Genomic DNA, 27,897 nt, shown 5'->3' on the forward strand with positions numbered 1-27,897 from the left:
TTTTGCAAGCACCTTCATCAGCCAGATGGTCAATGGGTATGGGTTGCAGGAGCCTGTGTAGTTCTGCTCTTTGGCGAACCCCAAGGTGTATTTCTATTGCTGACAGCTGTTCTTTGGGTTCGTGCTCAAAAATCCAAGCACTGGGAAGCTGTTCTTAGCAGTGGGTAATGTGTTAGGTGATCGCAGCATCCCTCTGTGCTCCATGTTCTAGGTAATTACAACCCTGCTGCTCACGTAGAACAGCACAGCGGGTGCCCTGTATTTATTATTTAGCTTTGCTATTAACACTAAGCTGGTGATGCAAAGGCAGCTGCTTCCCTGGGAATCTTGTAATTTGCCTCTTACCAAACCAGGCTGCAAACAGGAGAACTGGCCTTGTGGTCCATCCCTCGGATGTTCAAAAGGAAGGGGTGAGAAGGTGGAATGGGCTGTGGGGGGTGCAGATACCCTGCTAAAGGTGATGGTGCAATGCGAAGTGCTAAAGGTTTCTGCTAGTTTTTGGTACAAATCCCTTTTGATGAGTTGCTCTTTTGAACAAAGAGGTGATGCTGTGGTGAGGAAACAGCAGGGACAAGCATTTGCCAGGTTTATAGACATGTGTCAAGATGCGTTTGAAGCCTTTCTCTGCCTCTCTTTCTCTAATGGCTCTTGTAGTCTCTTCTAGACTCTCTTGGCCAGGCAGGAGGGGACAGTAGAGGAGAAAGAAGGCAAAACACATCTGAGATCCTTTATCAGATGCTTTGCTAGTTGACATGTAGTTAATCACCACTGGCTGGCTGCTCAGGACATTGTTTGCCCTGAAAGCATGCCTAGGGCGGCGGTGCAGGTCCTAAAGGAAGAGAAAAGACTATTAGTCTGGGGCAGCAGCTTTGGAGCTGATCCTGAGCATGATGCAGCTCTTTGGGATGCAGAACTCAAGCTCCTCTTGAGGTTCCACTGGCTCCTTCTATGGCTCTGCAGGGAAAGGCTGAGGTGGGATTTGTGTGTGTGCCTGTGTGCAACTTCAGTGTTGGTTCCCTAGCCTGTGCTGTGATACTGGTGTGAATAAATCTGATGTGATCCTGCTGTTCTGTCAGTAACTCGGAAAGTTTGGAAATAACTGCTTCAAAGTGCTCAAATGATATGTTGCTCCACAATCTGTCTGTGCTGCTGCCAACACTTCCATGTAACCAATTTACCATGCGCTTAACCTGTTAGGGTTTTTTACTCCCTAGGAATTAATCTGTATCTCCCACTAAAAACAAGGTAAAATTGTCATTGCCCTTCTCAGAGGGGGCTAATGATATCCTGGTGGTTTTTGGCAGCTTTTGCTGCTTAAAAATGCATTGAGCTCACAACTTCTGCCATCAGGATGCTCTTCAAATGCCCAACTGACATTTGAGCATGGAGTCCCTCGATTTTTCTCCAATGGAGAGAATTGGGACTTAGAATGCAAGGGAGACATTGATCCAGAGAGAGATCAAGCCTCAGGGAATGGAGATGTGCTCCCTCCTCAGCCCCTGTGTTCTCTCTGCTTCTATGGGCACATCTAAATGTTTCTTTCCCTGTGAAAAGCGGTGAGCTCCTCTGAGGAGTGCTGAGATGAGATGGAGGAAATCTGAATGTAATCTAAAATTAGACAAATAGAAAAATTCCAAGTAAAAAGCTATGTCTTTCTTGAACAAAACTACTGGTAACTTCAAAGGCAGATTAAAGACTCTGCCTGTATCAGGACTGGAGTATTTAGCTGAAGAATTAGACAAATGGAATAGTATGAGAATGTTTGCCAGATAATTGGACAAGGGAGAGATAAAATAACAGATTAAATGGTGAGCATTTAAGGACATTGCTGCCTTGGAGATGATTTTATCAACTTGAGGTTAAACCATTTCTTCTATAAAGTAAAATCTCCTCTCTATGTAGCTGTTTAAAATGGTATTTGTTAAAAATTTGTCTAACTGTGCTGCAGGAGTCTGCTGTGGGACAACCAGTGCCAATAATTGTACTAATGATAGGTTTGTGGATTGTCCACCTACTGCTCTTCATTCCGATGGTGTTTCAGCTTTGAAAGTTAAACCTCTGTGTGTTGGGCGGTCCTGCTCTTGGTGTTGTCCTGAATCCTCTTCCATCTTAAAGGGAGGGAAGGAGGTGGTGAGTGGCATTGGGGCAGGAGCAGTACAAATAATGGGTTCCTAGTTTGGTGGCCAAAGTGACACTCTTCAACCACAACCCCTCAAGTCATATTTTGGTATGAAAATGTTTTGTCCTATCCTAAAACCAGAAGTCAGTATTATATTTTAAGTTGTAGGTTGTTTTGAGTGGAAATAAAGGGGGGGGGAAGGTGGAAAGAGAAATTAGAGATCTGACTCCGTATTGATTTCCACTTGTTTTTGTGGAAATGCTAAAAATGCCAAGATGAAATATTTGGACTTTTCCTCATTTTTCTACCATTTTTTGTTGCTGTTGTGGGAAGCTCTTTGCCCAGTTTGACTCCAATTCCTGAATAATTCATAGTCTGTAAATAGCTTCCTCCTCCTCCTCCTCCTTTGGTAAATAGACTCTTTGTCCCAAGTGCTTGGCAAGCTCGAAGCAGTGTCATCCTGCTGAGAATCTGGTTCAAGAGCAGAGGTGCTCATGGTGCCTTGTGTTCTCTCTCTGCAGAGAGTTATGTCATGCCCAGACCACCAAAGGGCTCCATGAGGATTTATGGAAGATGCCCCGTGTCTTGGCGCCTCTGGTGCTCCTTCTGCTGTGGCTGATGAGGATCGCTGCCAGCCCCCATTCCCTGAGGATTGGTGAGTACAAAGTTTGCTCTGACCTGTGCTTAACCATCCTTCTGCTCATTGGTTGGACCACTCTGTGTAGAAATGCTCGGATCAGGGATGCCAAGCCTTGCCTGTGGTGGCTGGGCTCCTTGCCTTGGTGGTGTGCTCACTGTTCAGGTGGGGCTGAGGTATGGAGTCCCACCTGCAGTTTGGAAACGTTCTTGGTCTTGTAAATGAAACGCGGTTTGTGGTGGGTGTATGTATTTTCGTTGATTTTTATGGTGGTGATTCTACCTGACTGGGAACCTCTTCCTGTATAATTTGAAGTGAAAGCCAGTCCTCAAAGACGCACTGAGGAATGAAACTTTCCCCAGGCTCTGCTTGATGCTCTCCTAAGCTCCGCACAAAAGGAAGTAGTTTTCTATCACAAGTTTATTTGTCCTCACATGGATGAGCAAGGAGCGTTAGAGCCCAAACCAAACCTAGTGAAGCGGTGCCGCAAGACCATTAATAACTCCAAAATGCTTCCTTTGAAAGAAAGTCCTATGCATTTGGTCTCCTTTTGGCTTTATCAAAGAGTGTTCAAGAAGAGGAATCATCATCTTTGCTTGCTGCCTGGGCGGATTAGGGAAAAGAAATGCATCCAGAAACCTTGTAATGACACTTGCTTTGCATTTTTGACACTTGACTCTGTTGTTTAGAAAGGAAACTGCTCTTCCTGACTGTTCTCTCTAGAGCTACTAGCTGGTTTTATTAACTATTTGTTGCAGATAAGCTAATCTATTCCTGTTTCCACTTGCAACTTTCAGAGGTGACACTTGAAGTAAAATTACTTCTCCCCTCTGCTAGTGTAGCATGGAGCAGCTCAGAAATATAGCAAGGGAGGGTCGGTGCTGGCAGGAGTCCGGGAAGGGCGGCTAGGTGTTTTATATCCCCAGCAACTGTGATTCACGTGGAGCGCTCATGCTGCATAGCCTCAGCTCTGCAGGCTGCATTTCATGTTGATGGGCAGATCCCCCACTTGAGCCAGCAGACAGGGTTGGGGATGGACAGTGTGTTATCAGGATGCTGAGGGTGAAAGATCCTTCATTGTACCTTGTGCCCCAGCCATCTTCTGTGGGGTGAGAGCTGTGGGTGCTTGGGAATGTGAGGGGAAGGGGAGCTCCCCCAGCAGCACACGTAGTAGCACTTGGATGCAAATGAGTCTGGGAGCAGTGCAACCCAAATGGTGTTTGTGAGAGGTGGGACTGTGCTTTTGTGTTCCTGCTTGAGGGCTGGAAATGACAATCTGTTCTGCACTGCACTGGGGACAGATACTAGGCAGGATTAGCTGCTCCCTTCCAGGTCTCAGCTTGGTGCATGCTTAGGGTTCCCCAATGGAGTTAATGGTGGCTGCTGTGAGGCCATGTCAGTGCAGATCTCTAAGGGCAGGCAAGAACAAGCCGGAGTGTCTGTATGTTCAGGGGACAGATAGTGTTCAATGTAAGAGTGGCCCGAGGTCCTGCAGTCAAGTGTCTTCAGTCACCTCCTGCCTTCTAAGAATGGGACATCTGGAGTCCTGACCATGGACCTACCTGGTTGATTCCCACATGTGGATTTCCTAAGGGAGGGGAAGCTGGGGTGGGTATGTCAGTACATATCTACTGCTTTTGTTTTACTCATGGCCACAGAGCTAACTGCGCTGAAAACTGTGTCTGAAGCAGATGGGCAAAGGGCTGAGGAGGGGTTTGGGGTTTTATCTTTGTTTCTTCAAGACACACTTTTATTTTAACAATCTATCCAGCAAAAAAGTTAATAAAAATAAAGGACAGAATAAAAGGGCAGAAAAAATATTACTAGCAGCCCTGAAATCCTTCCCCAATGCATGCTTTTGGCAAGGCAAGGAGATATGGTTCTAGCAACATAAATCAACGCGCTGCATAAGAAAGGAAAACAGGCCAGCATGAACATTTAAATATTCAAACAAAATGCAAGCTAACATTTAAAATCATTCTGAGGCCCATCTGGTAATAGACCGCTCAAATGCACAGTTGTATGATTAGTAATGTGAAGTGAACATAGGCCATGTCGTGTTTGGGTACTTCACCAAGTTGCTAGAAGAGATTACTGCCTGCTGCGCTTGGCTTCCAGGGTAGAAAGAGGCATGTTGGTGCTGAGTCAGGAGCACTTGGCTTTTAAACTAAGCACTGAGCTTCAATGCTGCTGCTTTCTTGGGGTTTCGGGTGGATCTTCGCCCAGATATTTCTCAGTGGAGTTTCTAGGCAGCAGATTGCTTAATCTTTGAGTACATAGTGACAGGAAATGTTGCTAGCCTGGCCAGGACCAACAATGAGTGTTGCATTGCGGTGAGCTTTAGAGGCACAATCTATGCAAGAAAGTGAGCAGAATATAGCCTACAGGGCGACCTTCCCTGTGATGTTGGAATGCATAGGAACAATCTGTAGACTATCGTATACTCTATTTCTTCATACACAAGGAAAAACACTGGTGAAAACCTTTGAGATTTTTCAGTCTTAAACTCTGTGTGTTCCCTTCTGATCCAATCCTGGAGAAAGTCCCCTAGTTCATTGTGTGGGGAAAAACACTAAGCCACATGTTTTATCAAAATAGTGTCTTTTTCCTTAAGAGTGTCTTTTGTTTATCAGTCAGCTTACCTGCTCTGTCTTGGTGAAATATTATTCAATAGATGCTCAAAAGCTGATTGCGATCAGGGTATGAAAATGCAGGCAGGAATGGGCATGTTCTCAGAAGTTTTCAAGAGTTCCAGGAGGTATGTACAGAATTGCCTCAAGACACGCTGTAGCCCTTGAGAAGAGACAATAAATGTCCTACCAAAATATCCTGAGAGCAAATCCCAACAGTTGGTGTTTGCCCAGTGTGTGCCCTTGTATCCAACCATGCCAAAAGCAGCAAAGACATAGCATCCTCCTGCACACCCCAGTGGCAGGCAAGGAGGATGGCTGGTGCAGCACGCTCTGGGCCAGCATCTCCCCTAGCTCTGGTTTCCTGCAGCATGTAGTGGCTGCAAAAGTAATTCTGGGGTTTTCTGTTTGTTTGTTCATTCATGCTCAATAAAGTGTCAGGAAACTTACTTGAGTTATTTACGGAGTTATTTACTTGATCTTGTAGAGCAGACTGTCAGCGCTCTAAATTGGTGGTGTTTTGCTGGATTCATTGGGTTTACTAACAGCTCATTGAAAATTCATATACAAGCCAAAGTTGTAGTTTATACATGGCATTGCCCTAACTAGCAGTACGTTCAGTAGCACTGATATACAATCTAGTGATAAACTCCTAGCAAGGCCTCCTTCAGCCCTGCAGCTCTTTTAAGTGCTCTCTTCTGTAATTGCCTCTATCTGTCCAAACATCTTCCCTTCCTCTTCCTTCCAGCTCTGCAAACTTTATACAAAACGCAAGATGCAGCTCTAGCATTAAGGGTATTTTGTTTGGTGAAACTTGGGTGTTCTTCTGTCCCATACCCACTGAACAGCCTGCACTGCTGTCCCAGGGCTTGTGGTAGGGTTTTGTCCACCAGGGAAGCAATATGTGGTCGAAGACTCCATGGAGTCTAAACTGACGGTGGGACTTGAAGTGCCAGCCTGGGATATTTGTCCTTGTTTCTAGGCACGTTTCCAAAAATCTGGAATAACTAAAGGGCTTTGAATCTCCTATATCTATTCTGATCATGGAACTACAATGTCAAGAAAATGTTCTTGGGATTCCCCAGAGCATGTGGAGTCATGGGAAAGGGCTGGCATATAGCTGTGCATGCTGCAGTATGTGGAAGAGACAGACTGGAGACACGCATCCAGCTTTTTCTGCATCACTGTGATTGTATAGTGCCCCTCTATTTCCTACCTGTCACAGACCAGTGTAGCAGAGCATCATTTCTGTGGCCTTGCAGCCCTGCATAATTACTCTCCTGAGGCACTTACGTGTTTAGTGAGCTGAGGTCCACATAGCTGCACAGCGTGCTTCTTCCCTGTCCAGCGCACTTCGTACATTGGTGTGTGAGGGCTGGTAGCAGGGAAGAAGTGCTGAACATTAAAAATGTGTAAGGCAAAAATGAACGATAACGGCAATGAAGAGAATTGTGGACCGTTTAGTTCAGCTTCCCCAGCTCCCAGAGGATATACATAATTCTCCTAAAGGCATTGCAGAGAAGATCCCACAAGGCAGCACGCTATTAAACATTAACATTTAGAAGGGTGATGGTGCCACTGATGAGGAGGGTGCAGCCAGTCCCCTGGATGCAGTAACAGGAAAGTGTTGAAGTTAGCCACAGCGGACAGGTACAAATGCGTTCTGAGATGGGGAGAAACATGACTGTGCCCTTTATGGCAGGCAGAGCTGTGGCTTTGTGGCAGGTTGGCTTGTGCCACCCCTACTACCCCTGTATCCCGATTGCAGTTAGCTGATATGGCCTGAAACTCCACTTCTCTCACCTGCCTGGAAGCAGAGGAGCACATTTAGCACAGGCAAAGCATAAACTCCTTTCAGTATGCATTGTTGCTTTCTGGCATATCCAAGGCCTTTGTGGATGATATCAATGCAATTGCATTAAACTGCTGTCCACCAATTTGCTATTCCCCAGCAGACAAGTGGCCTTACCCTGGCTTTGAACCCAGCAAGGCTGCAGCGATCAGCTTAGAGCAAAGAAACAATCTCTGAGCCTCACATGGTGGTGCTGTTGCTGGAAAACCTTTCCTCTTGTAATCACGAATAGTGTTAAAGAAAACAAAGCCTCTGGTAGGGGTTAGGTGATGCTGTCTGTGGCCAGCTCTCCCACCAGCGGTGGGAGCAGAGGCATTAGGTACTGTCTATGCAGGTCACGGCTCAGCTGATGACTCCTTGCCAGAAGGCAGCAGGCTGGAGGGGAAGAACTGGGCTAGAAAACAAAGCACAACGCTGAGACACGTGAGATTAGCTGGCTTCTCTGTGTGTGGACCTAACTGCTTTTAAAGGATTAAAAATAATCCTTAAATTTCCTTAAAAATAAGCCATTGTGAGCTACAGGATGCCAGGGCCCGAGGCTGTACCTGAGCAGCAGCAGCACTCCTGGGATGTTTGACACATACTCTCAAGTCCCATCATGTTTGGACTGTGATAATAGCAGCCTGGCTTGAGGAGTGGGGTGGGAGGGGGGTGTAGTTGCTCTGGGGGGGCGGGTTGAGGGGTACCTGTTGGGCACAAGGGATAGTAGAGGAGTTAAATGTTTGCAAAATGTTTGCTAAGTTGCATCTGGAGAAAGAAGGCATGAATGGAGGGCTGTCTTCATGCAGTGGTGACAGAGGCAGGTATGGACTGCAGCTAGGTTCATGTTAAATGGATAGATGCTTCCCGTGGGTACATTACGGTCCTAGTCCTGGAGACCTAAGCTAGAGGCTTGCCTAGGGCACCCCGTTGTTCCCCTCAAGCCCACACAGTAGTTGCCTGTGTCCTGAGAGACTTGCCCTGGGATGTAGCCCAGCAGCACACCCAGCCCTTGGAGCTGGGAAGCGCTACTGGGTGCCTGAGTTACAGTTCTTCCCTCTGCTCGATTCATACCTCACTGGGCTCATTTCAGCCCTCAAAAGTAGGGTTTGGCTTACATTGATTTGATTATTTTTAAAAGGCTTTCCCATTTTGCTCAGGACTTTCCTAGGCTCTGAAACTCTAAAGAAATAGAGAACTGTGCAGGAGGAAGAGAGGTATCCACATCTTTGTTAATGCATGATGTAGTAAATTCGTCTGGCTGAAACAATATCAGTTTCCCCCAGTATTAAAAAAGCTCAGTTTAAGTTCATTAAGGTAAAGTAGATTCATAGTTATTCGCCACTTGCTGCTGAAGAGTGATGAAAGGTAGAGAAAAATACAATATTCATTTAACTGTTTGCCCTTTTAATTTTGTTTTCATTATTCTTCTAGGAGTGTGATATTTTATGTATGTTTTCTGAGTTCTGTGCGTAAATATTTATTTTCACAAGTTACTCATAGAGATGCAGGCCCTTTCAGCAATGCCTTGCCTGGACTTGCCTTTGATTCTTCACACTTCTGCCCAGGTACTGCTGTGCTACAGCGCTAGGAAGGGTGGCTAACAGTGCTCCTCTCCTAGCCATAGCTTCCCTTCCCTGAGTGAGCAAAGGCAACTCATCCATGGAAGCTACTTCCAGGATAAAAGGAGGTGGTGTTTTCAGGTAAAGGCAACTGAAGCTCTTCAAAGAGGGGCTGGATGCTGCTGGTGACTGCTGCGGTCTCTTATCTAGCCTGTTCTTTTCTGAGATCCAGTGAAAAGGGGTTTTCCTGGATGCTTTTGATGCTGGGCACTAGGGCAGCATGTTCTAGCTGTTGGTATGTGAGGAGAAGGCAGCCGCTGGGTGGTCATTGTGTGCAGGCAGGGGCTTGCATGCTGCTCCCTCTGGCTCTGCAAATGTGAGTTTTCCTGGGGATAGGCTGGGTGGTTTCTCTGCCTGCAGAGGCAGGAGGCTCATTAGCACCATGGAAGTGCGAGGGAAAACTGCGGGAGGAAAGCGAGCGCTTCCCAGCAAGGAGCCCTGGAAGAAAGAGTGGGAATCTGGTTGAGCTGCGAGTGAGTACTTGAGGGATGGAGGAGTCCTGCATCTCTGCTTCATTTTGCTTGGATTTTAAACAGCGAGGGGCCTATTTGGCATGCCGACTGAGGATTGGATACCAAAGAGGGAGGGATCGATGGTTTCCTCCACCGTGGAAGTTTCTACATGAATTGCCTGCGATCAAGGTTGACTGCATTTGGCTTAAAATGGACTGAGCTGCATGTTCCAGGGATCCTTCATGAAAGAAAGAGGGGGTTTGGTGCAAAGTGGGGTGACCTGCCCTGCTGTTCATGGCTCTGCAGGAGAAAGGTGGCTATGGCAGCATTGCCCGCAAGGCAGCACACCGTGCCTTATGTAGGAGATTGGTGTGGAAGGGATGTGTGTCTCTCAAGGCTGTGGTTTTGCTACATAAAACATAATAAGCTCCTGGTCTACAGCTAAGGAATCTGGCACTATAATAATATGAATAATAAATATTGAGCAGATTCATATCTTGGATCAGTGCTGCAGGGCATGGGGTGAGGAGAGGCACGGATTCAGTGAGACAAAGCATCTCTTTACATGCTTTGCACCCCTGTGACAGAGTTATTTTTACTGATCTGTTCTGCTCATTAATGTCTGAAAGGCAGGCTACACTATACATCCCAAGAGGCCTTAACCTTTGTTTTAATCCATTATATACCCACATATATAGTATATAGGTATAGATCTCAGCGTGCAGAGCATCTGCATGGGCAAGTCAGCTGGTAGTTCAGGAAAAGAGCCATGTCGCTCAAGTAGCAAATCAGCACAGAGCTCTATTTTTATATTTGCTTGTTTGATGAAAGCTGTTTGCTCACCAGCACAGGTAAAGCTGGGGTGTGCCAGGGCACAGCAGCCAACTGCTGCCCTGTGCTGTACTGCCTTAGAGATCTGGAAGGTGACTGGGTGTGAAGTAGGTGCTAATTCAGCAGGAAGAGGATAATGTGCTATAAGGAGAGGAGCTAGGAAGAGAGGGGCTAGTCACTGGAAAGGTCATATATAGATGTCTGTCTCACAGGCACATACCTGTGTAGTCGTGGGGCAAGAGGCAGAGGGTGGATGTGGGTAGGTGCATATACAGGTTTTGCTTCAGAGGTCTGATTCTTTACTTTGGTTCCTGAACATTGACTCTCCCAGAGCCAAGGATCAGGATCTGAAAGCCATATAACTTGGTTTATATCTAAATACTGTTCCTGGCCCTGGGCAGCACTTTGTGTAGGTAGCTGCTGAGCCATTCTTAATACAGATCTTTTTGTTTCATAGAGCGAAAGCCAGTAGCAGGAGCTACTCTGCAATTTCTTTCATTATTTTTTCATATGTATATATGAATAAAAAAAGTCAATTACATGAATGAAAGATGCTTGGTTCTCTGCCTAAACAGCTGCCAAAATGAATTCCAACTCTGAGCCAAATTCAGCAAAACTGGATTTTCTGCAGAAAGCTCCAGTGCGGCATGAGATAGGTTTGTGCCTTAGTCTGCATTACAGATTACTGCTGCTCAGCCCCTTGCCCTTGGCTATCTGTGTGGGCAGTTGAGGAAGGATGGATTTCACACACACCGTTCTGAGCTTGATTTCATTGCAGAATAAGCCTGAATTCAATATCCTTAGCAGCCCCTTGCTGGAGTGAGTGCCATCAAACTGCAAAGCAATGCTTGCTTGATAGAGAGCAATGCTTGCTTGATAGAAAGCAGCTGTCTTGGCAGCTCAGAGCACCTGAAAACTTGGTGACAGCATCAGCAATACTTTGAGCTTCAGTTTTGTTCCTCCCCGTGGACCAATCAACTTCCAGTTAAAGAACCATCTGAATTGAACAGGAGATTTACTCTGGATGTGCACAGGAGCTGGGTTGAGTTATAAAATGTGATTAAGCACACAGGAGAAGCAAGCCCTCCATCCAGGCAGCAGCTGTGGGAGGGCAGGGAGCAGTTATAAGGCTGACTACTGAGGATGGGGCACCTGTGGGTACAGGGCTGAAAAACATGGTTTCTTGCTTTTAGGGAAGTGCATCTCTCTATTGACCATGATGTGATTTGAAGGTTGGTTTTTGGAAACTGAGATAGATGATAGCCTTGCAGATTAAGGTAGCAACCCTAGCGTCTAAACATGGGTTGAGATAAAGCTGAAGTAGTTACCTGCAAGCTACTATAACCTTTCTGAGAAGGCAAGCTGGAGGGTGGCAGATGGGAGGAGGAAGGCAGCAAGGCAACTCTAGCTTGTAACAGTCTGTTGGAGCAGAGCTGAGATCCTCACACTGAATATAAGGTAGGGTTTCTTTCTGTTTGGAGCAATATGCCTTGTCCTCAGATGTTTATTCCTCATTCTCCTGCCGCGTAACTCTTGGCAAGCTCACTTGTCCTTATTCTTAGGTGGGTGGACTGCAAGCTCGGGGACCAGCTCTCCTGGATGCAATGTGTGCAGCACTCAGCTCAGTGAGGTGTTAAAGACCTCTTGCAAGCATTAGGCACTGCAGGACTGTTGGGCAACCTTCCCAGAAAAGGCGCTTTTGACCTGAAAGGGCACTTACCTCAATAGTCCCCTCTGCAGCTAATTGCTTGTGGCTCAGTTTAAGATAAACATACCCCTGTAAAGCTAAAAGCCCAAATTGTCCTGGCTTGGATTCAGAAGCTCTAGTTCTTGATATCCAGGTGTTTTGAACCTACAGCATCTGAAAAAGTCCCAGTCCCTGAAGTAAAGAACACCCTGCTGACAAAGCAAGTGAGACAGACCCCTGTGTGCTGCTGCTGCTGTGCCCTGCACAGGGCTCCAGACTCTGCAAGGGGTAGGTCCTGCCCTTCCTGCAAAGCCTTGCTTCTTCCTTGGTGCTCCTCTTCTCCCTCACAGAGACCTCGTTGTGGGGAGATTGAAGCTACTGTCTGAGATTGCTGAGGAAAAAGGGAAGGATGGAAGAACTTGAAAGAAGGAGTTTTGCTTTTCTATAGGATGTCAGCTATGGCAAGCACAGAGCTGTAGGTTGTGCTGACGGGCAGCGGAAGAAGCAGTGTGCATGTGGGAGAGAAAGGACAACACCCAGCGCACAATCCATATCGAAAGTAGCTGTGAGCAGGCAGGACAAATGGGTGCCTTCAGCCTGGATGCTGGGAAAGCCATCCAAGAGGATGCAGCCAGAGAAGCAAAGGTGGCAGATACTTGTGTGTCAGCACAAAGGTGGACTTGAGCATGGAGTAAAACGGGAGCCACAGGGGGGATCTGCAGTGGAGGAGCAGCTTAGCCCAGTGATTGCTGGCTCTGACTTGACCTCTGCCAAATGAGGACTGTGAATGTAAGGAGGCTGCAGGGAGAGATGGCTCATTTTCCCAAAGACACCGCTAATGAATTCTTCTTGCACCTCCAGACGCTGTAGGGGTTTGGAGAGACTAAATGGAACTTTATGTGGAAGTGATGGCTGAATGTCAATTCTGCTGTCGAAGCCAATTTGGGAGCCGGAAAGTGCTAAAAGAATTAAGGTTGTTAAATGGAAATAAGTCTACTTGGTTGAGATAAAATAGGGTTTAAATGAGTGAAATTATCGGTGGATTACCCTTGTTAGACTACTGCCTTATTTAATAAACTGAGTTTTAATCTACTGCAGGGATTCCTGGAGGAAAAGTTTAGCCTATGGGGGTACATGTATGTGATGAAGGGGAAGGACCGGCTGTGCTGTCATCCTTAAGAAATTGAAGCCACAAGAGTGAAGGGGAAGTAATAGTTTGCCCATGAGTGCTTTGTACTTTCATGAGCATCTCATTTGCAGCTTTGTAAATGGTTTGATATTTGTTCAAGTTTCTTGGGTAGTTTCTTTTGCTGGCAGAATAGGAAGCCACTTCTTCTGCTTAGTGATACCTGTTCTGGATGCCATGTGTCCCTGGGAAGCATTTCTAGCACAGGGCCATGCAGCACTTGATGCTTCCTGGGGTATGTGTAGTCAGACCTCCCCCTGAGCATCGGAAAGGGCTGTGCTGCAAGGGAATGAACTCTTCCCGTATTTCGGAGGCAAAGAGAGAGAGCTGGAATCTTGAAGGCTGCAATTTCATTGCGAAGACAGAGCCTAGTAATTATTAATGGGCACTGATTATCTGCTTCTGCAAGAACAAATCTGTGGCAGAAGAGCCACCAGGCACTTGTAGCTAACTTTAGCCAGCCACCTGACTTAATGCAGATGTCACCTGTCATCTTGCATGTGTTTCTGGCCCATCTCTCTTTAGTGACAGTCACGAAGGCATAACTGCTCCAGATGCTTCAGAAATTGTCTGTAAGGGAAGGACCTGATCTTAGTGTTGAGCACATCTTTCAGCACTGTAGGACTCTGCTCTGGGCTGCTGGAGCCAGAACTTGAGCCTGGGAGCTTAGGGCATATGGGAAGGGTGCATGGCTTAGAGGAGAGGGTCTGAATGCGGGGTAAAAAAGGCTAATGCACAAGAAGGGATGAGGCTGGATTTTCCTCTTGGTCATGTAACTCTGAGATTTCAGGATAACTCATGTCCTGTATTTGCAGGATTCAAGAATTTTCAAGCTGTTTTCAGACAGTTTCCAGAAAGAAATCAGCTTCAAACTCATCGGTAGGTTACAAGTCTTAGATGGGATGCAGGAGATCCAGGGTCAAACTCCAGACACTGTAGAGATTTGTGGGTAACCTGTCTGGGTTATGCTCCTATCTGTTCAAAGGAGACTGGCTTCTGTAGATACCATGTCTCTGGTAGCCCTTGTTGTTGTCGGGGGAGCTAATAGTGCTGGATAGCAGGCAGAGCTGAGCCATTACCTGCCAGAGCCTTCCTATCCTGGATTTGTGCCTCTTTTCCTGGGCTGTCCTGACAACCTGATCTCCATAAATACTGCAGTTTCTTGCATCTCATGCTGCTAAATTTGTGTTCAAGGAAGAAGTTAGAGCTGGGATAGCAGGAAAAAGGCAAGGAAGGGACTCTATTTGCCCACATATTTTCCTCTTGTGAAGGGAATTGCTGTTCACAACCCTGTGTTGTAGCACAGCGCAGAATCACTGGAGCTGGTCTGTATGTGCTATGTCCTCTGGAATTATTTCTGGTTTCCTATCATAGAGGTGCAGGCCAGGATGAATGCCTAAGATCTAGCCTGAGGCTCATCCCACATGATCTTAAGGCTTCTGTGATCTTCTTGCCAAGCCCAAGGGATAATGAAGTCTGAAAAGTCATAATGTGGTGTCATCTTAGGTTTGTTTGAGGATCTTCACGTTCCTTACAGATTCCACCCCCTTCCCAATCCTAATTTGTGGTTCTGATTGGCAAGAAGAAACCATTAACCTGTACCTGACAGGACCACATCTCGCTGCTAGAGGGTTTTGTAGTCTCAGCATCTTGCAGAACTGGTGCTTATGCCTGCACATGTGTGCACACCACAGTGTTTGACAGCACATTTAACCTCCCCCTTGCACCAGATCTGATTCACAGGTGTCTAATTTTACCATAGCAGGATGTGCCTAATCATAGTTCTTCAATTACCCTGCAGAGTGGTTTTCCAGTCACGTTCAGCTGCCCCACACACCTCCCTTTTGACCAGCGGTGGAAGTTCTTTCTGCCGTTTGGTTTTGGAACATTTGGTTCCACATCCCTTGCACTGCAAGGCAATTTGCAGACCTTTAGCATTTATTATCTGCTATGTTCCTGTCCATTTCAGTGGCACGTGGAATTTCTGGCATGCTTGTTTCATTGGGGGCCCTGGTACAGCGGGAAGAAGTGCTTTGTTATTCCAGGCATGCTTAGAAATAGCATGATCATTAGCAATCACGCAAGACAAAGCCAAAGAACGGTTGAGTTGGCAATGAAAAACCTTGCCGGACTTGTGCAGAGTCTTGGGTATCCCATACAATAACCACCCCAGATACCTCACCAGCCCCATTTGTGCTGCTTCTCTGCAGAAGCTGGTGATGGGCTTTTGGGGCCAGATGAGGCTGCAGTGGCTTTCGCAGGCAAAAAGCAGTGGTCTCCAAGTCCCCAGCATGACCAGTCTATGTGGAGGAATGCTATGAGATAGCTGCCTACCAGGTCTGGCAGAAAGAAAGCACTGTGGTGGTCCAGCTTGGCATGGCTGAGGAGCATTAGCAGGGTAGGATGTGTCTGAGCAGAGTGACTTGGGTTTTGGAGCAGTAAGCTTGTTTTCATTGTAATGGCTGTGGTTGAAAAGGCCATTCTTCTCTTATGCGTTTAAATCCCATGAAGCATCTCATTAGGAACAAATGATGCCTCAGGCAAGTAGAGCTATAGAAAAGTAATCTTTATTAAGCACCCTCAGTGGTCAGAGTTACTTGATGAGCTCCGGAGTTTTATTTGTGGGCAGCTTGGGTTGTTGTTTAGCAGTAAAATGCTTTGAACTCCCTCTGTTCCCTGTCTCTAGGTTACTGTTTTCTATTTTTGTGTGGTTTTAGTCCCTACAGCCCTGCAAATACTGATGGTAAAATCATTGACACTGGGAACAAAAAGAATGTAGAAGACTGGGTAAGGAACACGCAGCCAGCCATGCCTGGAGAAGGTGCCTGCAGCGTGTGCTTGCAGCGCATCATGAGTTGCCCTGAACAGGATGCAGGCACAGCTGTTTCCATGGGAAATGGTGTACAGAACCCACAGATTGATGTGGGAATAGGAAGTTCTGTCTCTGAATGCTTCATTGCTGCATATTTGGGGCAGGAATGTCCACTGAGAGAGCAGCAAGGCCTCATGGAGCCATCGTCTCTGCCTCTCTGTGCTGGCACCTATAATAAGCTGGATGGCTGGTTGTCTTTCACCTCTGGACTCCGCAAGTTCTCCCCAGGTGATAGAAAATGGGCTGTAAACTGTAAGAAAAAGGGAGAGAGAGAAATGAATCCATGGTCACTATACTTGGCTTTATGAAAAGAAATGAAGTGAAGGCAGGAGACTTGAAAGTTCGCCTGCATCTGTCTTGTAATGTGTGTGAGGCTGACACAAGGATGGAGTCCTTACAGGCTCCTGTGTGCTCTTCATTTTTGGTTTGGTTGGTTGGTTGTTCCCCCCCACCCCATTTAACAGCCTGTATTTGCCCTGGAGGAGCGGTCACTGTTTGTCAAGTAAGAGCCTCTTGGTCATGTCAGCCAGCTCTAGCATTCATAGTCCATAGGAGTCCATAGAGAAAGTGCAGCAGTAAGGAGGGCTCAGTAACCCCCTTGCACAGATGCTTTCAGTCCCCAAAGCTCTGCATTGTGATGAGGACCTTTTAGGAGGAAGACATTTTCCATGGGGCAGCCATGCATTGCTAGAGATGGCTTTGAGCTGGTTGTGGTCCCTCTGCTGCCTTTACTTCTCTTTCTCCTCATTGCCCGGCTCCTGCCATTTCAGATGGAAAAGGGCAAGAGATTGGTGGGTGTTTGTTGTCCTGGAACTGCTGAATTGATTGCATGAAAATGGGAAGTATTTGCAGGCATCGACTGGCAGCACAGAGTCTTTGAGCAGGAGTTTGTGCCACTAAGCATGCTTTTGGAAGATGCGTCCTGATGCTTAGTGAATCAATTAACTTTGAACAAATGTGGTGGCTTTGTTTAGAAGAACACTGGTTTTGAGAGTCTCCTTTCCTGCTACTGAAACAAGCCATCTCTAGCATGAAGCACGGATGCTTTCTAACACCGAAAGGTGAAGAGAGAACAAAAATCCATAGCAAAACTCCATAAGATATGCAAGAAAGAGCATCTGTGTGACTAACACCTGAAGCCCTTACACAGACTATTTGCTGAATATATAGCTGTACATTTGTGTTTTAAACGTCCTGGTGCTATTCTTTGCTTTCCCTCAACCCTCTCTGCAAACATTCCAGCGTTATTCCTGCTTGAAAAGGCACAACTGGCTCTCTGTGCTGAGCCACAGCCAGCACCTGCAGGGAGCTGTGCAACAGGTTACTGTCTGCTTGCTATTTTTGCAGCCTTTCTAAGGGAGAGCAGAGCAATCTGTGTATAGGAGTGCATGCTGTGCGATGTGCATCCTCGCCTCCCTGCTTGTGCAGGTCAGTGCAACCTTTCAGGGCTAAAGCTCGTTGCCAAAAGTGCAGGCTCTGCTGCGAAACGTGATAGTTCATGGTTCTTCACTCTTGACACTTGGAATGTCGTTGCTTCTCTGCTGGTTTTCTAGATCTCTGCTAGAGCTGGATCGAGCATGTTCTCCAGTTCCATGCTGAGAAGCATCATTAGCTTCCTGACCGGAAGTTTCTTAACCACCAGGAACACCCTTTCCAGTTTTAGTTTGAGGAGGTGAATTTTGCTTTCAGGTGCAGAAATGGAAAGCACAGTGAAATTAAATGCAGGAATTACTTTTTTCTTGCACCTCTCCCTTCTTTCCCTGCTAATTCAACAGACAAGTGTATTCCTCGATTCTGAGACAACTGAGTTGTCTGTAAAATATAGCCATTTCCAGGAGAAATACAAACCTCTGGCTTTGCCTTCTCAGAAGATCTCTCCCCAGGTAGTAAATCTGAATGTGTTCAGTTAAAAGCTGAGACTCTGGAAATGTAAAAATATTAGCATTGGTTTTATCTATTTTTATAGCCAGGATATCAACGCCTGAGTGGTGAGACCAAGTGGATTTCCCGTTGCACAGAAAAGCCTTTCTCCTGGAGAGCAACAAGGTCTGATAGCTGGGATTGTGGTACAGGGTTCTGGCTTTTTTCCTTCTTTTTGTAAGCCTGGGCATGACACACACATGCTTTAGGTTTCAGTCTCAGCTAGCTAGTCTGCTTGATGACCTAGAGGAGAAAACAGCCAGTAATTATTAGTTTACCTTGTGCAAGTCAACTGCACAAGCACTTCCTTAAAAGAGCCAGGCTAGGTGACTACAAGAAGTTAATTTTGTTCTTTCTATCACACTGTCTTTCAATTTGGTAGGACTGAATTTCTTGGTTTTGCCATTTGTAGGAGGCCTGAACCCCATTACTCCATTAAATCTGTAACACGGCAAAATCCCTCAGTCTGAAGCAGAGAGGGGTTGTAAGGGAACACAAAGTCCATGTGTTAGTGCTGTAGCACAGGGACACAGGAGCTGGCCAGCCCTAGCTGAGGTTGGATGGATTTGGATGGGACTGTAAGGCACAGCGTTTGCTGAATCCAAGTTCCTCTTTCCCCATATTGTTCCCCAAAGTCAATCTGAGCCTGCTTTGCACTGTATTTCCATGAAAGCGCGAGGGTGCTGAGCATCTTGCAGATGACAAAACCTCTCTTTTAGGCTGGGATTATCCAACTAATCTTGTGATTATGGCGATAATCCCCTTTGCATTGGTGCCCCTCTCTGAGAGCTCTTCCCTCGGGGACTTTCAAGTCCCAAATCATATTTTCTCCTAATGCTTAAGTACTCTATATTAAAGTAAGGCACTCTCAAGGACCAGAGGTGTGCAAGTCCTCTGGTATTTATAGCTTTGGAGTCTCTGGTGTGTCATCTGTTGCCTTATTGATCCTCTTAGGGCTCCTGTTAGGGATGGAGCCTGAGGGGCTCTACTATTGGAGAGGAGATGCCTTTTCTGGCATGTGCCCATGTGCTTGTGGCAGAGGGAGTGAGCTGGAGCTGACCCACCAGCCTGGTCAGTGATGCCTGAGCCTGCCAGCTTGCTGCTTCAGGGGTCGGAAGCAGCCAAAGAGGGCAGGCACCTGATGTTCTGCTGCCTCCGAGGCAGTGGAAGCGGTGCTGCTCTCCGAGCTGTAATCCCTTCCCAGTCCTGCTGCCAGGTACTTGGCGGCAAGTAAATATTTTGCTCACAACTCATTGGAGGTGGCATCTAACCAGATGTGCTCTCACTTGGTACAGCAGGAGATTTATTTGGTTGTCCATTTATAGCTTATTATTTTCTTCTGTCTCTCCCCCCCCCCAAACTTAATAGCAGTTTGCTATCCACGAGGGTATACATTTTCTTCTGATTAAGTGCCATTTAGCCGTTGGCTGCTTGCTCATTTTACTTTTATAGACACATTTACAGCAGCACAGACAGAGGCACAAGCGCCTGGGAGCAAGGGTAAGGAGAATGGAGAGCCGCAGCAGCTTGATTAGATTGGATTTTAATAAAGTTTCCAGCTAAGCTGCATCACAACTATTCCTCACAGCGGAGATGCTGGAGGTGCACAGCTTCTCACCTGGTGGGACAGCCACTGGGACCTGCGCTGGAGCCAGCAGGAGACTTGTCATTGCATCCTTGACCATCAGGATGTTTGAATTCCATGTAGCTCAGAGCTTGTCTCTCTAGGGTGAGGAGCAATTTCCCAGCTTTCAGCAGCTGCTAATTAGTTGCAGATGATGAGATAATTTATAAGAATTACGAGTGATTTTCTCCATTGTGCTAATATCACTTGGCAATAAACCCGCTCTTTTACAAGGGTGACTTTTCTCTAATGTAGGGATCAAGGCTAAAAATATATATGTGTGTATATCAGTAGAGCGAGAGAACGTGCTGCTTAACCACATGCGAGTGGGTATTCGAGTCTTTCATTTGAACCATAAGAATGGATTCAAATTGAAATGCAAATTTGACTGTAGCTTAGAGCAGTGTATGGAGAAAATGCTTGATCGTGTCACCTTGGTGGCACGGCAATAGAAAACCCTCTCCAGCACGTCGTGGAAGGAAGTTTGAAAATGGAGCAGACGGCTTGCCTTACGTGGCAGTTTTGGCAGTGAATCAGCAAAACGAAGGTGGCTTTTCCCTCCCTTCCTCAGGAGTGACAGTGACTCATTGCCAGTTCGCAGACATGCAGGAGTAGCAGCTCCCAGGGAGCTGTGGGGAGAGTTACAAGAGGAGTGTTTTGTCTCTTGCGAAGAGTGCCTGGGGGAAGCAGGATGCATGAATGAGAGGAAGAGGGGGAAGAGAGTGTCAGGGAAAGGCTCAGCACCAGGCGCTGCTTATCCAGGGGCTTCCGGTGGCAGTGGAGTTGAGATGCAACTCATGATCATTGGGTTGCATGTTCCACCTATCACTGGGTGGGACCCATTCCCCATGGAAGTGGGGCTAAGGCAAAGTGGCGGGATTTGTTCCCCATTCCGCATGAGTGTTTGAAGGGGAATCCTGTGCTGTGGCATTGCTGCTGGACTTCTACACCTCTCATGAGCCTCCGGCATTGCTTCTTCCTTTAGCCAACCTAAAAGTAAACCGAGCCCTCAAGTGTGTGCATGTTTCTTGCTGGTCTAGTGAGAACTGAGAAAAGGAGTGTTGTTGCCGTCGTTTAGAAAAAGACATTCATTAGCCTGAAGAATGAATTTTCCATGAACTCAAAAGGCTTCCAGTGCTCCATCACATTCCTAATGATTTTGTCACAGTGTTAATCCCTCAGGTGAGTGGCAGCGTTCTGATATCAGCAAACAAATCATGTTTCCGCATAGATAACCCAATGCAAAGTCAAGCATGAGAGCAGAAAACAATTCATCAGCTTCCAATGGGGCCTGCAGATTTCAGGCAAGGCTGGATTCAGCTGGGTTGCAGAAGGGAGCCTGTGCCTGAAGCAGCCTCTGTGAGGCCTGGGTGTACAGATGAGTGTGATTCTGCATGGGACAGTTGTGCAAGTGCTCACAGGTAACCTGGTTTGGCTTGGGGTGATGCCCAGGATTGCTGTTCAACGTTACTTATAGTGAGAGGCAGTGTCTGTATTAGAGAGTTTCCAGAAAGGCAAATCATGAGCAGAATGGAGAAGGTGGAGAGGATCAGTTGCTTTGCGACTCTCCTGGTAGGAAAACCAGAGAATGCTCATAGGAGCCAAGTTGAGAACAAAGAGCAGGATGTTGGTTTTGAGCAACGGGTGATTGATATGTTGAGCTCAAAGGATGTTGCGAGTACAGAAAGTTTTCATAGATTTAAGGGGAAACTGGGCAAGCGCAGGGCAGAGAGAGGCACTTAAGAGTTATTAAATATATAAACAACATCAGTTTTAGAAGTTTTCTAACCTGAGAGTAGCTGAAGGCTGGGAGGCTATTAGTAGGAATTATTGGATGGACTTTGTGTTTGACAGTAACATTTGTCCTTGCGATCTAGATCTGAAGCAGAGGCACAGAGAAAATGGAAAGAGTTGCCTGTAGCAAGCTCTCAAATTAGCACCTATATCTCCCAAGACCCGGTCTAGTGTACTGTCCATCAAGACTGAAAGGTGTGGAAGTCATGTGGGCTGTTGCAGACTGATCTGTGAAGCTGGAGGAGGTATTTGCACAAGCCAAGCGCTGGAAACTGCTGCTGGAAATTATTCCCTAGTTTTGTGGAAGCAGAATTAGTCTAACCCTAGGTTTGTTTTATCTTACGTGAAACTGAACATCCTTCTCGCATTTCCACAGCTGTACATTCATTTCTTCTTTTTAATGCCATCTTTAAATATCTGCTTCATCAATAAGTGATTCTCTCTTGCACTTTGTGGTAGAGTTATCTTGCTCTCCCAATCTCTCCTACCCTCTCCATGCATCAGTTTTAGTTGCCACTTTTCATGGAAAAGCATGTTGTGTTCCTTCAACCTCTGTGTAGATGTTGATCCATAATTCTTTCCAGCATTTTATTAGCCTCTCTTGGATCCCTTCTAATTTAAACATCTTTGGTTTTATAGTTTTGAGCATCTTGCTTTATCTCTTTTTATATACACAGATCTGTAAGCGCAGCCTCATTGAGACTCCATTAGGAGGATTTATATCCTGGCCTAATCTTATCTATAATATGTCTTTGAATCTTTCCTTACTGCCAAGTCCTTTTTTTATTCAGTTTCTCCTACATCATCATGCAAAAATCCTGGATAATGCCTGTCTCTGGCCTCGTTGAAATGAGGTGGATCTGAGAGACTACTAATGTGCTTAAAGGAACAAAACGTGGGGCAGGGGGAAACAACTGATGCTTGCATAGTGCCACCTTTCCAAAGAGGGATTTTGCATCAGGCTTCTGGAGGGAGGCAAGTCCATCTAATCCAGAGAGGGAGATCTGCTGCGAGTGGATTAGGAAACCTTCTGCGGCAACAGAAACGTGTGAATCATAGAATCATAGAATGGTTTGGGTTGGAAAGGACCTCAAGATCATCTAGTTCCAACCCCTTGCCATGGGTGGCTCTGTCCAACCTGGCATTGAACGCTGCCAGGGACGGAGCATCGACCACTTCTCTGGGCAACCTGTTCCAGGGACTCACCAACTTCACAGGGAAGAGCTTCTTCCTTAAATCTAACCTGAACTTCTCCTGTTTCAGTTTGAACCCATCACCCCTTGTCCTACTGCTACAGTCCCTGATGAAGAGTCCCTCTCTAGCATCCTTGTAGGTCCGCTTCAGATACTGGAAGGCTGCTATGAGGTCTCCACTCAGCCTTCTCTTCTCCAATCTAGAGTGTGTGTGACTAGTGTTTCAGGGTAAAACAGGTCAAGCTGCTGCCTGTGGGCTTCAGATGTGGCTGGACAAAGCAGAGGAGAGAAAGGTGAAGTGGAGAGCTAATGAGGAAGAAACCAGGCCATTTCTCATTAGCAAATGATGTTTGCAGAACATCTCGGTCCTCTTGCCCTTGAGGTCAATAAAATGAACACCACCTATAGCTGAATCAGAGACTCAACAACTTCGTTACACGTGTAAAATCAATCGCCGTTATCTAGCTCTCTTTCTATTGATCCATGCTTCAGTATGTCAACATGTTCTGGCAGATGGGTATGAGCAAACAGTGGTCTGCTTAATATGTTGGTGTACCATTTTGCTGAGGTCCATTAGAAGACACCCTGAACGGACTGGTCTCTTTCAGATAGGTCAGATCTTCCTTTGGTCTTCCATCTGGGCTCCCTGCAGATGACTTTCCCATGTCAGCACACTAGTGAGCTGCTGGTCAGAAGGTGTATTGGAGCAAAGAGGCCACAAGCTATGCAGAAGGGTCAGCTTGCGACGTAAAAGGCAATGCAGCCTTGTGAGAAGGGCTACTGAGGGGAATTTGTAGCTTCCGGACTGCTGCTGGGAGCCTTGGATGTAAATGACAACGCAGCTAATAAGGTCTAATTGGCTATTAAAGGAGGAAGTGGCCCCGGAGATGCTAAGGGCCAATTAACCCCGGGAGCTGGGAGCGTGACACTGTATTGCTGTGCAGTGATGTGTGCATGAGGCTTTCATAAATGGATATAGTAAAGGAACAGTGGAGGTCCTAACAAAAAACCTTTTGAAATAGCTCGGGATACTTCAGCCATGCAGCAAGCCAAGTGTTCACTTGCTTTTGTAGCGGACTGGAGGCTGGATTCATGGCTGACTTGCATGGGTACACCCAGTGCAGATCTTACAGAAACCCTATGGGGATCAAAAGGGCCCTAGTGAGATGAAACATCTCAGGCGGCTTTTTGTTTAACTGTCTGCTTAGCTCTCAGGAACTAAAAGCTGTATCAGGTGGGACAGATCCACGGGGAAGCCTTATTCCTGTCTTTTGGAGTTTGTAACTGGTAGTAGGAGGATGTGGCAGGCTGTAATTGAGGCTGGTGCTCAGTTAAACCAGGTACACAGTGACCAGGCTCAGCCATAGAGCAGTTGGAGGATAGCCACAGCAGATGGGCCTTGGGAAGCTGAGACTGTTTCTTGAGCAACTCAGTCCAAAGCCTGTTGAAGGCAACAGAGGACTATGGGCAGCTCAATCAATCATTCTGCATCAAAACCTCTTCTGAGATCAGGGCTGGTGTTTTGACACAGACTTGTCACTGATTTGAATAAACAGATTTTGCCTAATGGCTTTGTCCTCTAATTAATGCCAGCACCTTCTTATTAAAGGCAATTTGAGATATTTAATGTTGCAAAACAAGCTACCTATTTTCAGAGTCTGTTTCTCTGCTAGAAGTGTGCAGACAAAAAATGGGATTAGGTGGATTTGACTAGGAATTGGGACCAGACACTCTCTGCATAATGTGGGCTGTGTGGCATACGTTGGAGTCTCTTGCTTTCCAAATCTTTGTTGCACGAGGCTGGTTTTATGTGTTGCTGTTGTGCTGGTGGTCTTATTCTTGTTTCTCTTCCTCCCACTGATTTTATTGTTTCTGATATCTGCATTTTTGCTGCTCTGAACTTTGGTTATTCTGTGCTTCCGGGAGTTCAGTTGAGTAGGAGATGAGTTTGACCTCATGAGGTCTCAGCTCATGGATTTGGAGGAATGGCAAGATTGATACTGTTTGTCTTCTGCTTGGCTTTTTGCAGAGTAGAAAGAAGAGGATTGTGACTTTAGGGTCTGTCCTACAGTAGCACAGTCATGGTTTGCCGTGTTTCAGTTGAAGAGCTAAGATTGATATACTGCCAACAGCACAGTTCTCACTGTAGTTTTCCATGAAAAGCAGAGCTGAGTGTAAGAAAAGAGTAGTTGTCCTCATTTCCTGATGATCCCCAAGGACATTTCTCTCTTGAGTTCAGGAAGCAGAAGTAAAGAAGATCTAGTGCTGGCCTCAGCAGATAGACCAAACTGGTTAGCTTCTTTAAACCTATCTAAGCATCTTTTAGTCTCTGTCTGGGTGATGAGACTCCTATTGACAATCTTGCTGATTGGGAAGTGAGCTGACCTGAGCTGTAATTCATGTTCAGAAGAGCCAGTGAGACCCACTGTAACCATTGTGGACAGGGACCAGCCCTACAAGGCGGGAGTCTGCTGAGCCCTGCCATAACCCTGAGGCTTTGGGGAGGCAGAGAGGGGTTTTGAAGCCTGCTTTCTATCTTGACTCAGGTTCAAAGGAGACAAAAGCTTCTTGTAGCCACATAGCCGGAAGCGCTATGCTGAAATAATTTGTTACCTTTTATCTGCCTCAAAGGAGCACTTAAAAAAATAATCCTGCCCATAGCAAGTAACCTGATGAGTCTAATTTGGTGGTATGAAAACACAGCCACTTGGAGCTTTCCGATCCATGTTCTGGCTAATTAGATATACTTCCCCTGCTAGCTTCTGCCCGCTGTGCAGTGTTGCGTGCACTCAAACACCCTAGCAAGAGCAGGAGGTGTCTATATGTGTACCTTTTGGTTAATATGTTTGCGGAGGTAGGAGTTGATGTTCTTAATTGCCAAGCCAACAGAAAATAGGATGTACCATCTCCAGCTGCAGAGGTAGCATGTCTCTCGCTGGTTCCGCAGTCTTTAACAGCCCACAAACAACAGTGTGCAGGGTAACATCATGGTCTGCTTCTCTCTTTCAGCTTGCTCTTGTATTTATTTTGGTAACCTGTGTTTGCAGGCAACACTGGAGAGGCTTTTGGGGGAGGAAGGATAATGTTCTCCAAGGGGAGCTCACTGTGGGTGGTAGGAGCCTGCGGGGACACAGTGAGGATGTGAGAGTGGCAGGACTCCAGGGCTTGTGCCTGAGCAGCAGACATTGAGCAGCTCTGGGTCACTGCCACTTCCAATGAGTAGGCAGAGGGGATGATGGCATTCCATCTGCAGGAGAGGAGGCTGCGCACTTGAGGGGACCACACTGGAAGAGGGGCCGTAATTGTGCAGCCATTGCCTCTGACCCTCCCAGCATCTGCATTTACAGTTGTCTTGGTGCATTGTATACAGCAGAGATGGAATTGACTGAACAGTTTGTATGTGTGGATGCGGCATGGGCTAAAAGAGAGCTGGATGCTAGGAAGAGCTTGCAGGTCCGGGCATCTAAGTAACGCTTCCATGCCTAGGGCTGACGCTTTGGTGCCTTTCCACCAGCACTGAATTGCTTTTGAAAATAGACTTTGTTAGAGGCTTGCTTGTGGAGAAAAGAGGACCAATTTTTCTTAGGAGATGAGAAAGCTGCTGGTTTCCTCGAGGATGGAAAATGTTCTCTGTGGCTCAATGCTAGAGGGATAAGACAGGACCTCCAAGCACCAAGGAAAGTTTACCCCCCTACAATGGATTGTTTCATGTCCACTTACAGATGCCACCCCCAACGTGTGTCCTGTCTGCACATGCACCTTCTAGCACAGACATCAGCCATGGGGAAAAGGCACAGCAATTCAACAGGGTCTGGCTGAGGTTTTCACCCAGGCAGAAAATAAATTGACCGCTGCTGCTGTTCTCTTTTCTAAATTGGCAGTACCTGGAATAAGGCCAGCTTTCTCTGGGAGACACCTATTGCTTCTCCAGGGAAATCTCTGAGGGGACCTGAGGAACAAGATTGGCTTGTGGTTGTAGTAAGCAGCGGGATCTCGCAAAGGTTAATTGCAGCCAGCTGATGTGCTACTGAAAACCAGCACTTTGGAATGAAAAAACACTGTAAAACTGAATCCCTGGTGTTGCAATAGGCTCTGCCCTAGATGTGCCCACATTCCTGCCTCTCCCTCTCTGTTGGGGTGAGTGTGCACATCATTTAGGTGCCTAGGCAACAGTTTATAACAACAGTCTCATACATGTTCATACCCAAACTCTCCTAGGGGTAAGCACTCATATTCTGATAAGCCTAAGAATATCATCAGTTGTGCCTCTAATGGCCAAGCACATGTTACAAATTTTGGCTTAAATGAAATGTGATGCGTTCAAAAGCTGCACAAATCTCTTAAAGAAAATGAGATCTTAGCAGGAAGTCTGAAACCAAACAGAAGGCTCTTTATTGACTATCGGATGCTGTTTTCGAAAGGCTACTGCAGGTGGCTGTTTCTATGTAGTAAAACACGTAGGGTTGGTCTGTATGTATTTTTTCAGACCGTTAAGAAACCAATAAAGTTAAATTGGTAGAACTGTCTAATATGATTACTGCAAGATGGGGATAAATGTGGTTTCATTAGATCTTGTTTTGAAGTGGGAGACTGTCATTTTCTGATGGAAAACTAAGATGACAGGGAGTATTTGTATTTGAAGTGCCTTTTTAAAGAATGACCTGCTCTGTCTTTTTGACATCAAACATATGTACGCAGAAAGAGAGCAATAGTTTATATTTTTTCTGGCACAGCAAAAAATGGAAAACTCCATTTTTAATCTGAAGTTTTCTACCTAAGAATTTCACAAGGGAAGGAAAAATAACCTTGGATAAAAATGCTTGAACATGGTGTTTATACCAGGTCATGTTTGTAAAACCTGGACTTGAGCCGAGACCTCAGTTATGTGCAGGCATTTCCCGCATAGTGGCCCCTGTGACCCCAGGTATAGCCTGCAAATTCCAGCTGTGGAAGAATAAGCCGTGTAGTGCTGTAGTGGTCTTTGAGCTCCTTAAGGAGAGTGAGTCCACTAGTGAAGGAGGCTTCTAGCTGCAAGCTTGTGCATACAGGGTATCCCAAGTCACATAATCTTAGTTTTGGTGAAAGCTTCTGCATTGGTGTCATGTGCAGGACAAGTATCTGATGTTCCTATCTTTGAGGTTTCAGTTTTGGGGAGGTAGGGGCTATGTCCTGGGTTAACTCCAGCCCTTGACCACCATGGAACAAGGAGTCTGAGTTGTAAAGATGGTTTCCTCTAGTGCAGATGGTCTCCTTGCCAGTGAGAGAGATCCAGAACTTGCCCCTTTGGTGCCACCTGTACCTGCCTTTTCTCTACTAGAGAGAGGGCTCAAAGCTGATGCTTGGCTCCAGTCTGGTTTCTTTGCCTCCTGGCTCTAATCTCGCTGTTGGTTATTAAATGATTCACAGGAACTTCCCACTGTCACTGGGATGTTAATTAAAAGATTTCCAGCCTTAAAAATTCCTTTGCGCTGTTGGTCTTCTGCAAGAAGCTACAAAGTA

At 46.3% G+C, this 27,897-nt stretch overlaps 1 protein-coding gene across 3 annotated transcripts in view; it reads left to right on the forward strand.

Moving 5' to 3' along the window:
- GRIK4 (glutamate ionotropic receptor kainate type subunit 4) overlaps positions 1-27,897 on the forward strand; it is a 184,051-nt gene that overhangs the window by 59,417 nt on the left and 96,737 nt on the right. For all 3 annotated transcript variants that reach the window (XR_003994261.1, XM_030505324.1, XM_030505323.1), the window contains exon 2: positions 2,641-2,774. Coding sequence is in view for 2 of the 3 variants with exons in the window: in XM_030505324.1 (XP_030361184.1) it covers positions 2,693-2,774 (82 nt within the window). In the remaining variant the exon portion in view is untranslated. The remainder of the gene's footprint in view (positions 1-2,640; positions 2,775-27,897) is intronic.

Source organism: Strigops habroptila, chromosome 17, assembly GCF_004027225.2.
Source record: "Strigops habroptila isolate Jane chromosome 17, bStrHab1.2.pri, whole genome shotgun sequence".
In the NCBI taxonomy this organism is placed as follows: Eukaryota; Metazoa; Chordata; class Aves; order Psittaciformes; family Psittacidae; genus Strigops; species Strigops habroptila.